The 15,111-nt window shown below is 39.6% G+C and overlaps 1 protein-coding gene across 2 annotated transcripts in view; it reads left to right on the forward strand.

Moving 5' to 3' along the window:
- Window positions 1-6,847: 6,847 nt before the first annotated feature.
- Window positions 6,848-15,111, forward strand: part of cpxm2 (carboxypeptidase X (M14 family), member 2) — a 31,174-nt gene continuing 22,910 nt past the window's right edge. The window contains exons 1-2 of one of the 2 annotated variants that reach the window (XM_044179420.1): window positions 6,848-7,527; window positions 10,176-10,277. In XM_044179420.1, coding sequence (XP_044035355.1) covers window positions 7,245-7,527; window positions 10,176-10,277 — 385 coding nt within the window. In that variant the 5' untranslated portion in view covers window positions 6,848-7,244. The remainder of the gene's footprint in view (window positions 7,528-10,175; window positions 10,278-15,111) is intronic. The other variant, XM_044179421.1, reaches the window with a different exon arrangement.

Genomic DNA, 15,111 nt, shown 5'->3' on the forward strand with positions numbered 1-15,111 from the left:
ACACACAGTAATCCAAAAGTAAGCTGAGGATATTAAACGGAAGAGTCCTGCAAGTCCTGTTCATTTCTCCTTCCTAACATTTGTGGGATATTAAGGGTTCAGCCCAAAACATCTGTTTGTGATATACAGTGCTATGCAGTTTTTATCTCTTTTGGACACATACTGTAGAAATTGAAATGGTCACTGGCAAGGCTAGTGATTACTGATTGCCCTGCTTATTTCTTCACACAGTCTACTAAGCTAAGCTAAGATGCTATTGTGATGGCATTGTCAAACAGCTTGCAGTTATTTTCATGTTTTCTGCAGTGAGCATTTTCCTTGCTCTTGTAAAGATTGTTGCCTAGGCTCTTTGACAACTTGAACATTTCTTTTTTGGTAGGCTATGCCTCCCAAGTCATGGGAAGCCAAAATCTTTAGAAATGTTCTAAACCTCAAGTACTTATTTTCATGAATGTTTGCACCCTAATTGTTGGTCCTAATGGTTCTGTTTAGTGTTGGCAAATCTCCATATGGCTGAATTTATCAATTCAGCTATTTTTATCAGACCATTAACAATGGAGGATGTGTAAAACCAGATGTTTCTTTGTTTTTTCTGTCATCCCAGGCTTCTTGTGCCCTTGGAATTGTGTCATTGTTCAACAAGGTTCAGTGGATTCTGGGTCATTGCTCTGCATTAGCTCTCACCTCAGACTCCAGCCAAGCATTTCCCAACAGGGACAGTACAGAATGCTAATGTGGTTACATCTGTGCCTAGGCGGACCATCTCCTTGCAGCAGCTAAACTGCCAGATGTCCTTCAGGGTGCCTGTAGAACGTGCACCGCTGCTTTACTTTTACTGTCAATATCCTGAATACAGCTATATTATCAAATCCTTGATGATGTATTGAAGACGTCCTTGATGTTTCAGAGATTGAAAACTTTTCATTTTGTCATCAGTGTGTCAACAAAGTCCTAGGTAATGATTTCTAGAATTAAAAAACAACTTACTTGGCAATACAGAACACACAACAGCTCAATGTTGCATCAACTTTTATTACATTAGTTTGTGCTCATATGCAAATTCATGCTTCCATCAGGATTATCTTTCATTCAATTATCATTCAAATTAAAAACTGTCACTGTTATTAGATGCAAACATCTGGCCTGTTTCAGTCACATCCAGCTGGAACTTATCCCAGCCTCTGTGTATGTGGACAAATAATTGGATACACAGGTGTTCAGGAAGGGAGCGTTTTCAGGGAGGAAACTGAGGGCGGCTTTGCTGAAACGCACTGGGATCCAGGCCACCGAGTAGTAAAACTGACATTGTTACAGAGCAGCTTGATGTCTAAGTGTGTGATAAATAGATAAAGAGCTTTTTCATCACCCGAAGGTCTCCATAGGGGAGACATTCTCAGCAACCTCTCCAAACTACAAACAACAATAGATTGTCCAAAATTGTGGGACTATAACAAATGTAATAGTTTCTGCAGGGATCATAAAATACAGTTATAATTGGACAGAGCTGATGCAGAAAGTAGAAAACCATAAAAGTAGGTTGTAGCCAGTGTAAAAGACAGATGTCCAAAGTACTTTTTGTCTCAATTAACCTGAATAAACCGTTTACTGAGCACTTTGACAAGTTATTATTCACATACCAGGGAAAACATTTGCTTTCAAAATTTAGAAAAAGTAACTTGTACAGATTATTGACTTAAAGTCTGTAATCTTTAGACAAAAAACCTGCCTTTAATTATTTGTTGGCCACTAGGGGGCAGCAGAAACAAGCTGTAAACACAACACTGACATACTTCATTATCCCCTTTTTAATTTGATGTGGCAAACTTGTTAGTAAACTGTAGCTAATTTAAGCATCTAGCATATATCAACATTAGCATTCATTTGGAGTCATTTTTTGCCACCTGGAGAATGCAAATCCAATATTCACTCTGCTTTTTGCTCTGTTTTGCTCTCCGCTGTATCCTGAGGGATATACATCTGGCTCTTTACCTGCTAAATGCTCCACTATGTTCACCAGCTAGTCACTAACTTTGTCTGCCATTTTATACTGGGTAGCATACAGTGGGTTTTTAGACATTTGTTACTGAAAACAGATGCCTGCTATGTCTGATGAGAGTGGTGAGAGGGTGTATGATAGTAATTCAAAACTGTAAAGTTGCGGACCGTTACACCAAAAACAATGACTTAAAGGTCCAGGATGTAGGATTTAGTGGCATCTAGTGGTGAAATTGCAGTTTGCAACCATTTGAATACCACTCACCTCACCCTGCCCTTTCAAGTGACGAGGAGAAACTACGGTGGATGCGAAACTCGCAAAAAACACGAAAGGCGTATCTAGAGCCAATGATTGGTTTGTTCGGTCTGGGCTACTGTAGAAACATGGTGGTGCAACATGACGACCTCCATGGAAGGGGACCTGCACCCTCTGTAGATAAAAATGGCTCATTCTAAAGTAATGAAAACACAATGTTTCTTATTTTCAGGCGATTATACACTAATGAAAACATACTCATAAATATTATATTCCATTTCTGCCAATAGCTCCTCCTAAATGTTACATACTGGACCTTTAAAAGATGTTGAAATGCTCTATAGAGCTGAGAGGAAGAGAAAGAGAGAGAGAGAGAGAGAGAGAAAAGTTTAATGTCTGATCTTGACCTATATTTGCAAAACATCTTAAATCTGCTTGAGCTTTAGATACCATGATACCATGATATACCATGATAGAAATATAACCACCTGACTGATATATGGTGTGAGCCTACTACTTAAATCAAGTTACAGCGTTTGATATCTTCACTGTAATCATGCCAATAAAAAATGGCTTGCATCTTTCACTTGACTGGCAAAACAGGTTGGGATTGCTGAGTTACAAAAAGGAAACCAGGAAAACAGAAGCTGACACAGACCTCAAGACTTAAAGCATACTGCTCTGCATGTGTGCCGGTCTAGCAAATTGACCATCGCCAGGTTTTTACTGTTTCCATGGACACAGGAGAAATATTGCTAAGATCCAACACCAGCCTTTTACCTTCTTCTCTGATCATGCAGTGATCAGAAATGTTCACAGCTACAAATGAGACAGGTTTGGAAGTCTACACAAACAGATCTATGCAGAAATAGATTTATTTTTTAATGTGTTAAAAAATAAATAACATTGCAAATTTACATAGCACCAACATTAAATTCAAACATGGACAGCACCAATGTCATCCTTGTGGGGAAATTCAGCATGTTTGTCTTTCAGTTTAAAGTGAACCAGGATTTAGCTTGCAGATTTAGTTTCCCTGCCTGTCCGAATATCAATAACGCCAGGAGTTCATCCATAATGAAATGGACATGCTTTAAAGTAATAAATCCAAGGTTGTAATATGCCACGTTTTGGATCCATAAATGTGTCACATTACATTTCGGTCGACGTGTGAATAAATAAATAAGACAAGGCGGGTTTGTCCCTGTCAACCAGGGGTGTACCTGTTTGTCCTCAATGAACTCTTAACATCAGAATTCATTAGAAATATTGGCCACAAGCCAGTTTGACACACTCAAGGTTGTATTTGATGGATGATCACGAAATGTGTTTGAGGCATACATATTTGTCTGTGTGTGTACATAATGTGTGAAATTACACACATTAATCAGATTCTCCCCTCGTGCAAAAATCAAAGAGAATTGTTACTAACTACATGTTCTTTGTCAGGGAAAACGTAGCTTTGCCATTTATTGCTGGACAGTACAATAACATTACACATTATTCTTTCCACCCTCAGACTGTCTATCTCAAGCCAGTCTCCGTTTTTCATCAGTTACAAGGTACCAAAGCAGCAGCAGGGAGGTATTTGCCACTGATCCTCTAACCTGTCACTCTGACGTCCAATTAATGAGAATTCAGCCGGGGATTTTCCCCCTCCTAAGAGATTATGGAGAGAAGCAGGAGCCATCACTCTCCCACCTTGGGTGTTCTTCACTGAGAAAGACAGCTATTGTCACAACATCCTTGCCTCAAGCTGCTCTGCTCCACAGCATGATAAGCGGCTGTTTGATCTGCCTGTTTCAGACTATAGCAGCCATAGGGTTTCTCTTTGATATAAGCAGGACAGGGTTTTAACTGATTTTGACAACAACAATAATGCTAATTTATTTATGGATAATTTATCAAAAAGGTTGTTCAAAGCAAACAAGGGAAACAACCACAAGAATATAAGAATATAAAATAAAAGCAAGAAAAGGAATATTCCAAGGTAAAAGCAAGTCTGTAAAAAAACTAAAACTTTTTTAAAGTTTATACAGTTTACAGTTTATACTGCTGCAAAACCTCTAAGGGTGGGTGGTTGGCTGGTGGGTGGTTCATCTGACTTTGGTCATGTTGGTCTCTCTTAAACCACGACCATAAACTTTCAACCCTCTCACCAGATGACAACGTCAGTACTGGATGATTCTGCAGAATTATCCAGTATTGACATTGTCAAAATAATCCATTGTATTATGTTCAATTACAAAATATTTTTAGGTCCAGTGCCAACATTTTAAAAATTCTTTCCTTCTGCAATACCTGGCAACCATTATGGTTAGGGTATGGTTGTGTTAGGTAACTAAAACACTTAGTAAAGGAAAGATTGTGATTATGGTTCATCAAAAGGCAAATGTTATTTACAGATCTTTCATGGGATGCAAACTCTGGGCTCCTGCATGAAAGTCAATGCATAAGCCAGATGAACTACATGCCCATCCACCCCAACCTCCACACTGCAGGAGTGTGCCCCTTATGTAACGAGGCAGCCTACTTCCTGTAATTCGGAATTAACATCCAATGCGCAATCATCCAATATGGACTTTATTCCTAGGGATACTAGGCTGAGTTCTCTTGTGAATCATGTTTTGAATGGTCATATTTTGGAAAGCAATGAAAAACAATCAAAAGGACTTATTGGAATTGCCAGAAGGGCCTTGCCCAAGGATCTCAGAAAGGTTTTAAAAATCCACTCTAAAATGCACTGGTAACCAGTGTAAAGATGCTAATAGGGTTCTGGTTGCAGAAGCATTTTAAACTGAAGGCAGGAAAGAAATGTATGGATGTATATTCGCTAGATTTTGTAAATGGTGAAAACATAATTGGACAACAGAACTTTGAGAATAAGAGTTAAGATCCTAGTCAAACAGCACTTCCTAGAAATTAACTGCATCACAGAACTCATTCAGTCCCCGTGATCGGAGTCCTTTTAGCCACAACTAAATTGCAAACACAGCCAAATCTGTCACATTACCATATTTAAATGGTGGTGAACAGACAGAAAGATGCTTGTGTTCATGTGCTGTTTTAGAAATCCTTTAAAGTAATCGCTCCTGTAATTTAGATGTGTCTCCAGAGGCATCGCAGCTACAGTGTAGTCATGCATTCAGAGAAACCTGACACTCTCAGAGTAACGGTTGTTTTAAGGTGTGGAGGCAGGGAGGATAGTTTGTGTCTCAAAGCCTTTAAGGTAAAATGCTACAGCTTCTCTTGGCTGCCTTCTGCGTCTCATCCCTCTTTCCGTTTCCTCCCTCCTTCTTCCTCCTAGACAGTTTAGGATGGGTGTAGTCTAGATGAGGAGTGGGCGAACAGCGAATGCCTGCCTAGCTGGCGAAAGACTGTGCCAGCTGAGCATGGAGTCTTCCAGCCTCAAGCTGTCCACCCACTCCAGATCCTGTTCTTCTGTGATTAGCCTGCAGCATCAGCCTCCTTTAACCACTCAGACTCAGGTGTAAAGTCTGATTTCCATACAGTCTTTTTTGACTTTTCTGAATGCAATGTCTATTCACATCAATAATGTGTAATGAACCAGTGCTTTTAAATTGGGCAGTGTCCAGGTGGGGCCCTGGGCTTGTTAAGGGATTATTATCTTTGCCTTAGTTTGTCTTGCCTCAGGTTGATGAAATGTCACATGCTGTGCTTATTAGTTATGCGAATGCTCCATGAAATCCTAGACATTTCTCTGCTTAGCAATAACTCCAAATGCTTCTTAAATGCCAGAGATAACACGTTGGGATCCTTGTGATGAAACTTTTATCTTTTTTTTTTTTTTTTTTTTTTACAATTTAACTTAAAGATAAATCTTTGTAGCTGACAAAATATGGTTTTAATCAAGAGTGTGTCAGTTTGATTGCTGGCTTTGGGATTTGTTATGTCTTCTTGTGGAAGTAAGGCTCCATCAGCAGCTGTAGTCGTGTTCGTGTGTGTGTGTGTGAGAGAGAGAGAGAGAGAGAAATGGAGAGAAAGAGCTTCATGAGGAACAGACAGCGCTGATGGTGATGAGCTGTGACACACAGGGTATCGCTCCATCCCTGCGTTGGAACATGCCTGGATGCTCCACGGAGAGTTTATTCAGTTAAATATCAGCCGAATGTTAATGTGTAAATTACTGCAGAGTCCAAACAGGTCTTGGCTGAAACAAGAACAGCAAATGAGGCAGCATGAAGAGGAGCAACAAGTTAATTATCTTTCCCAGTAAAGGGATATCGAGTGGTGTTAGCTGACATTCAACTTGATGAGTGCACTTTTACTAATTCTAACAGCTGTACATTTACTGTTCAAACTGAAAAGAGCAGACGACTGCTACTGTTTGTCTGCGAATGCCCCTACATGGGTCAGGAAACTCGCCTCTGCTTCTGCTTTGGACACACAGAATTGCAAACTGCTTAAGAGCTGTTTCAGTCCCCGAGTTGATTCCCCCACAGGCAGGAAGAAACTTTCCTCTGGTTAAAGCTGCGCCTGCCCCAGACAGAGTGGGAGGAGATGGAGATGAAAGCAGATCCTGAATGTGTCAATGTATGTTTCCCAGAGAGTATTCTATCCCTATTTCACTTCTACCCACACCAATAAAATGCCTCTGCAATGTGTCAGCAGCCTGGGCTGGTTTGAATCTAAAAGAGAGAAAGAAAAACGGTTTCTTTTTGAGTCACCTGCCAGCATCTAAAGGAGAGAACTGTACTGTCTGTCTCCCTGCCTCTTCCCTCTCCTCTAACTCATCTCCTGCTCTCTGTGTTTCTCCCTCCCTCACTGCATTTTTCCCAGGCTGAGGCGTCCATGGACCCTCTGGCTCTGCTGCTTTCGTCAGTGACTTGGAGCGCTCTGAGAACTTTGTGAACTCCCCGTGTTGGAGTGGGAAGGAAGAGGAAGGGGAGCAGTTGATGGGACATAGCCTGGCAGCAGCAGGCTCCTCTGGAGACGGCATCGGGACTCTCAGCTGGAGATAATCCCCCGGGTCATGACAAGACAGTGCCTCAGACTCCTAACCCCCCTGGTTCTGCTGGGACTCCTCGTGGGGCTTGCAGACCTCAGCCATGGCTCTGCCGGTGAGGATGAGGATTACTACATGCAGGAGCTGCTGACAAGAGATCAGTACAACCAGGTGCAAATGCTGGAGAAGCCTGTGGCCTCGATACCTGACAGCCGCGAGCGCCCCAGCCAAAACCCTGCCAAGAAAGTGCCCAAGGGAAAGGCAGACAGCAGCAGGCAAGCGGTTAAAACCACAGCTGATGCAAAATCAGGTAAAAGCACTGCTATCTCTTAGAAGGACAACTTGAGAAAGTGGTGCTTTTCTTACAATCCAAGCTCTCTTGTGTATACAGTAGTAAAACTTTATTCTTGCTCTAGAAATCTTTCACAAAATCATCTTATCAGTAGAGGTTTGTGTGGCTGCAACATCTAAGCTAGAAAACAGAAAAGTTCTGCTGAAACTTTGTAAGTAACTTGTATGAGTCAGTGTTGCCACTAGATGACAGTGTATGGCTAATCATATGAGCTTTTTTGAATATTTTTTCAATAAAATAAACATGACAGCGTTGTATGTATAGAAAAAGTAAGGATATGCTTTGGAATTAAACCGTAAAACAAAAATTCATGAAAAATAACACCTGGTTCTGTGGCTTTTTGTATCAGATGATGATTTTCAAGTGAAATTTGTAGTACAACTCAAAGCTGAAAGATCAAAGATGGAAGTTGCAAGCTAGCATTTAGAAAGTTACTGTTGAATTGCTTTTTCTCAAAGTCAGCTAACGTGCCCCAGACAGTCATGTTGTTTGCTAAGTACAGACAGAAAATTTGAGGGACTTCAGAGGAGCAGCTGAATTTGATTCACATGGTGATGGATGTGCAGAGAAAAAACAACAATGACCTCCACAGGTATGCCTCCTCCTCACTCCCCCGTACACATAGATCACGGCCATGTTTCTGTGTGGCCTCTGCACAACAGCAGGATTAACAGCCTCACGCACGGCAGAGATCAGGACTGCATTACATGTAGGAGCCAGAACATGTTTTCCCAAAAGCAGTGTTGTCCTGTTCATACAGAAATGTACAGCTCAAAGCTCTCTGTATGGGACTCTCAACACATGCAGTAGCAGGTTTGTAGGTATGTTTGAGATCCTGCCAGGTGATTGGAGAACAGTAACAGGCGTGAGGTTTTTGGTTGGTTGGTGGCAGATAATTTAGAGCAGCTGTGTCGACAGTGACCTCATGTTTCAGGCATCTGGCTTCACGTGTCTCAGCAGGGATACCTGCTGCAAGGTGGGACTAGAGGAGAAATATGATAACAGTGAAATATACAAAAGTCACTGCTTTCCTTTGATGAGAGTTGTTTGTTTTATCTCAATCACACAGCATCATTTTAACAAGATAAACTGTTGTTTTTATAGGCCCGTGAATACTGATTGCAAGGACAGCGCGTTAGTTGATGGTAGTACAAAAAGTAGACAGCAAATTAATGCTCATGGTGCTCTGTGTCTGCTGGACAGAAATAGGCAATTGCTTGCTAACATGTTTGTCGTAACAAAACGTAAAAAGTGATAATGTGACAATGCAATGTTTACAGCCCCTTCTGCTGCCCAGAAGTGGCAAATAAATAAATACATGAATTAATAAAAAACTAAGAAAACTAAAAACCAAATTTCAATTAATGCAGCTGTATGTACAGTTTCAAGGTGCTGTTTGGTTCTTGAATGTTTCCATTTTGGAGATTTTGTTAAGCTCATTGATGACGCAATTAGTTTTTGACATTGTCTAAAATGTTTTAGATAGGGCGAGAGGCTGTAGAACTCTCTCAACCTGTAGAGTAGCATGTAGACCTTCAACTGATCTGAAAGCATAAATGGTGGGTTTAGTGGTCCAAAACATGGAAAAGCAAGATATATACAATATGAAAAACCTTGTATCTCTAAATTGGGGATTTTTATCATTTCACTCCAAAATCTTAATTTTTTCATGTTTTTTTATGGTTAAACTTGAATCTTCAATATTTGAGATTTTCGTTCATTCCAAAAGTGAACATGTTTAGTGAATTTAGGGTGAAAACCTTGTATCTCAAATGTTGAATTTTTTTTAGCAATGACTGGTATACACACCCATAATTTAAAACTCTGAAACTTTGATGTTTGAGTGCATTTTGTTTCTTAAAGGTGTTTTACTTAAGACATTTACTTGTTGTTTTTGTTGTGTTATTACTACGTTGATCAATCCTGAAATCGCCATGAGTATTTCCTGTACCTCAGCAATGTCTAAGTGATCATATCTCAGAGCCTTCTATATCCGTTACGCTGAACCACATATGCAGCTTGGAGCATTGTTGAGGATTTAACCTGAATAAGACGAGGATAAAGACTTTCAGATGTGAGTTGGATTGTTATCACGTGGGGCCTATCCTGACCTGACACTCGGTCAAATAAAAAGCACACGCCTCACTTCCATCTTCAGTTGCTGCAATGTGACTCCCTGCCCCCATCCTGCCTCTTATACAGGGTATTTCCATGACTGATTTGAACCTTGAGGCAGCTATCTTATACATGCTATTACTGTATTAAATACCTTAAATAAGAGTGCAAATTGAAAAAACAGCAGTGGCTTAACTACTGTGAGTGGGAGACATACTGTAATTGAATGTGGTGCACAAGGGTTAAAAGTTTTCAAATTCTGTGCCCAGAGATTGTCTCTTGGTTCAGTCCCCAATCCTGAATCTATCCATATGTGTAGGACTGAATCCAACCGACGTTTTTTTTTATCTGTGTCAACACTATTGCTTTTCCCTTTCTATGTTAACAACAATGAATCAGCAGTTTTAAAGATGATTCGACCTGTCAAAGCCCCTTTTAAAAATTAAAAAGTTTTATTTTCGTTTCTGTATTAATGTCATTTTCTTCTTTAGTGAAAACAGCCAACAAAAAGGCTGAGAAGAACAAGAAGAGCACCCTGAAAACCCCAAACAGCATATCAGAAAGAGAAGGACAATACAACTCAATTAAAGAGGGTGAGTGAACAATCGATGTCACTCTCACTTTCAATGGGAAATTCATGAGCTCATAAAAATTAATCTTCCCTCCAATGTGCAGGGATCATTTATCCGCTTTCACAGGAGCCATTCAGATGGGAAAAAAGAAACAAACTCTCTCAGAGATGACAAATATTTTGGAAAGGGTAAGAGTTTTCAGAGAGAATATTTTCCCTGAGAGAAAAAGACTGGCAATATAAGATGATGCTCTCAGAAGTGGAGTCGAGCCACAGAGGCCCTGATGTCCTCTCTTGCCTATGAAGCATTGTGTTTGGTTTCCATGGATCACAGTATATTTGCTAAACTGAAGCCAGGATGCCCCAGTAGCCTTCCTGTCATGTTGATGACAGATTAAACTCACTCGACTGAAAGTGGGATTCGGGGCAAAGCACATGTGCTTTGACCTCAGACTTTCCACAGCTCTGAACATGCTGATATTGCTCTTATTAGACTTATTTACACAATGTCAGGCATTTCTAGCATAACGGGAAGCTGTATTTAATAATGCTGGGAGGTTAAAAGTGGTTGTGGTGGTCAACTGTGAATTTACGTGTTTATGTTGAAGCTATTTTAAGGAACTTAGCAAGACAGACAGAAAGGCTGCCATTTTTAATTTGGCACTTGGGAATGGGAGCAGAAAGTTGGATATTCTTGTATGTTGGAAAATGGGAACTCCATGCGACATGCCTGGCACAAAGAAGCCCACACAGTCAAAATCTGGAAGGCTCAGGCTCCCAAAATCATGTTTTCACGGCAGAAAGTGTGACTCAACAGCAATCTGTTTTACAAATTTGTTTCACTGTCTCCTGGTAGCAGCTGATTTATCAGGGTCACACTTTGAGAGCTTCGACAATGTATAAATTATACACGTTCTATACATCAAGAGCTCCATTACTCAACTTTAGAAATTGCTGCACCTCCAAATTTGAATTATTCGGCCATTGTTGGAGATGTAGCAGAACCTCAGTGCCTGCCACATCCACACATACCAAAACAATAGGGAATTCATTAAACGGGGTCTAAGACCAGCAGGGATTTTCAAAGTTTGATTCAGCAGATGTTTCAGCAGCTTATTCAGCTCATTGTTCCCATCAGACATAACAGAAATGTGTTGAAATAAGATGTTTCTGCTCAGATATCACAGTTTGTAACATGTGCACAGTCAAGCTGCACAGGCTGAGTTTGATAAAATGCTAGATGAAAGATTGAGCTGTTGAAAAAAATGTATAATGGGTTGATGTGCAGGTGATGATTCAGGATGGAGTCTCTCACAGTGAGTTGTTAAATGATTTTTCTTTTAAAGCGAGACTATGTACATTTTGAAAGAAGAAATAACACAATCTTCTTTTTACAAATTAAAAGCTGAACTCATAATAAATAATTAAAATGTTGCTAATTAAATACACTGAGGAGATTTGCTGTTACAGCCTTACTTGGTGTGGTATGACAAGTAGCAAGGTGGCTAATGTTAGCTAATGTTTTTAAACTCTAGATACATATCAGTATGCACCTGACAATGATGTTAGTTTCTTGACTTTATGACTCTTCTCTATGTACGCTACTGTTACACTATTTTGTAGAATGTCACAGATAAACATTTTAATGGTCAAATCACAGAAATAAAATGAGAAGTATGCACACCGTACCTCACCACGAGACATGTTTGTCATTTCCTGCTTGTGGTCCCATTCACACATGTCTTATGAACTGAAAACTCTTCCAAGATGGATACAGATTCATTCAAATGAAAGTTGTTCACTAGGTGCATATGCCAAAAAAGTTTTCCAGATGCAAAATTCAATGTGTTACTATCTTGCAATTGCCATTTGTGGCCACAGAGGCCACTGTTCAACAAAAGTAACCTGGTCTCGCTTTAATATTTCAAATTTACAGGACACCACTTCTGTTTAGATTGTTGCTTCGGTGCTCAAAGTCTTTCATCAAGAATTCACTGTGTATCAATTAAAAAAGGACCAAAAGCTCTTTGTTTGAAAGCAGTTTAGAGCTTACAGTACATAAACATTATAAAATGAATAAATCATAGCATAGAAAGCCTGTGGACTTACAGTATGTGTCTGATTCCAAGAGGATTTTAAATATAGACAGGGTCACAAGTAGATCAACACGTGTTTTATTGCTGTATAGAGTTACTGTGAATACTACACTAACTGCTCTTACCAGTGGCTTCGCCTCTGGCTTCTTAAACAACTTTTACGCTTCAGTTTTACAGCAGGAATTAATTTGGTCGCAAGCTATGTTTGCTTTATGCACCAAACATAAATTGTCTCATACATGTGTGGATTTTGGATGCTGATCTTCTTGAAAATCCTGGTGCATGTGATTGATGGTCTTCAGTGTCTCACACATATCAGGCTGCTGGAACCGTTATACAATGCAAAGACAGCTTCCTTTATGGATCAAATATACTTTAGTAGTAGTATAGTTTATTGCAGAACTATATGTCTAACTTCACATGCATGCATCCAGTAAAAGCAAAAGTCCGGATCCACTGTAATAAAATTCCTTTGTGTTTTTTGTGTCTGTTACACTTCAGGGTGTTCATTTGTGAAGGCAGTCCTGCCTGTATGACAGCAGCATGTGCAGCATATACTGCATGTACAAACAGACCGGTCCCCAATTGGAAATTCTTGCTCTGAAATTTCATCGCTGTGATTTGGGGAAGTGTGCAAACAGCTTGATCTGACCCAAAGTTGGGCAGTGGGGATTTCACATGTCAATCTTGATTTGAGCTTTTGGCCCTCACTGGCTGAAAGCCATTGTAGTATAAAAGATGAGCCAATCTCACACAAAGAGCTCTATTTATCTCAGTTTCTGCAATCACTTAAAGACAGGCATTTGTTCAAATGAACTGCAAACTCCCTCCAGCAGCAAATGAAAACATGTTTAAGTGATGTGCAGTTTTCTCTTTTCAAGACTGTGTTTTTCCAAAGTAAAGACTGAGTGCCTTGAATATGGCTGCATGCCTGCCAAACCATTGCTGTGGCGTCAGTGGGTGTTACAGGATAATTGGCATGCTCAAGGAATTAATTACAAGATGACTATTCATCTTGATGACTGCTAATTGCCATCATCAGTACTGCCAGTAAAGATATTAACTATGGGACTCATTGCATCGTAGATAACTCATGTCCTTTGGTTTGGGCTGGGAAGATACCTGCACAATAAAGTATAGTATCATCATCTACAGTAATGATTTGGGCTTAAAATTCATTTCTAAAATATATCATTAAATAGGAACAATAAGTTAAAATAAATTAAGCTTTTAACAACAACAGTTTTATTTGTTTTAGGATTTAAGACAGAATAAGAATCTTGGAACATGACAGCATAAGGCAAATCGCTTTACTTCACTTGAAGAAAACTTCTGTATACATGCAACAACATCATTTGCATTTATTTTGATCTCATGCCTCCTTCAGAAATCGTCTATTCAAAAAGACTTAAGAAAAGCAAGATTTAAAAAACTGTAATTAATCGACATGTTCCATGTTAAGATGAGTATCGTTTATATTATAGCATTTCTGAGTGACTAAACTTGAAGCCATAGAACATGTCTACAGCAAGACATCAAGGTCACACACTGCAGTCTGCATCAGAAATCCCCAAAATTGCACACAGCACTGTGCTTCAAAGCTGTGTCTCCACTTTATGTGTCCACAGCTAACGCCACTGATTTTACACATCACAGTCAGTTTAGTCATGGGACTACTCGGGAGGTCATCGTGATGTCATCAGGGTTATTTCAACGTGGGCTTGGAGACTTCAAATACCAGAATGTCTGCATTACAAACTAGGGGCATGGAGTTTGAAACACATTGGTTTTTATCAGGCAGGGTAGGGTCAAACAAAAAGGCATTATTGGGTTGCATTATGGGAAATGTAGGATCTAGTGTTTTTGGAGCATGACTAACACTTTGGACTAAAAGTCAGGATTTCTAGGCCTCTGCTGCTGTGATTTCTTTTTTCAATCTGTCTGTTCCACAACTTTATGGAAGTGCAACTCAAAATTGCTGAAGTGCTCTAAAGGAACTACAGATATGTTGTGCAAAAGGTCTTGAAGAATCACACAACTTTTTATGATTTTGACCCGTTTGTCACCTTATCCACTATCTGTTAATAGGACTGGCACCAAAACCGTCTCAGTCTAGCATGCATACCAGTGTTTCAGCACACAGTGGGCATGCATTAAGTAAATGTAGGTGATTAAAAATATTAGAATAAACCTTTCAGTAATCCAACTTTTCTGATTCTACAGCCTGTGGATTCATAGCATCTGAAAAACAAAATCTAAATCCTCATCATCTGTGAAGTCCGTTATATAACAGTTCAAAAAACCTTTCTGACATTGAAAGATCTTCCTTTGATCAAATTATATATCTTTTTACCAATACCTTTAAATATGCTTGACAGATTTGCAGCTATAGCTGCTACAATTTCCCATTTTCTCCCTTTCATGATATTGCTAAAGTCATTTCAACAATTGAATCATGTATTCGTGATGCAGTTAGAAGGCTGTGATAGGTGTGCATTGCAAAATTACAAAAAGGAAGTGTTAGTGTGCAGTCATTAATCACCCGTGATGCTTGACACATTTTGAAATTCATAGCAGTTTATACATCAAAGCCTCCGTCACGCTGTTAAACTCCATTTCATTCATATACGCTCACCTTTTCTAGTTTGATTTTCCAGGTTTTGAATTGAATTTGAAAATGAGTTGTTTACATACAGAACTGTGTAACGTTGCACATTGACTTACTTATCTCCTTTCAAGCTCAAAGTGCGATGTGGGTAC

The sequence above is a fragment of the Siniperca chuatsi genome, linkage group LG20 (assembly GCF_020085105.1).
Source record: "Siniperca chuatsi isolate FFG_IHB_CAS linkage group LG20, ASM2008510v1, whole genome shotgun sequence".
Lineage (NCBI taxonomy): Eukaryota > Metazoa > Chordata > Actinopteri > Centrarchiformes > Sinipercidae > Siniperca > Siniperca chuatsi.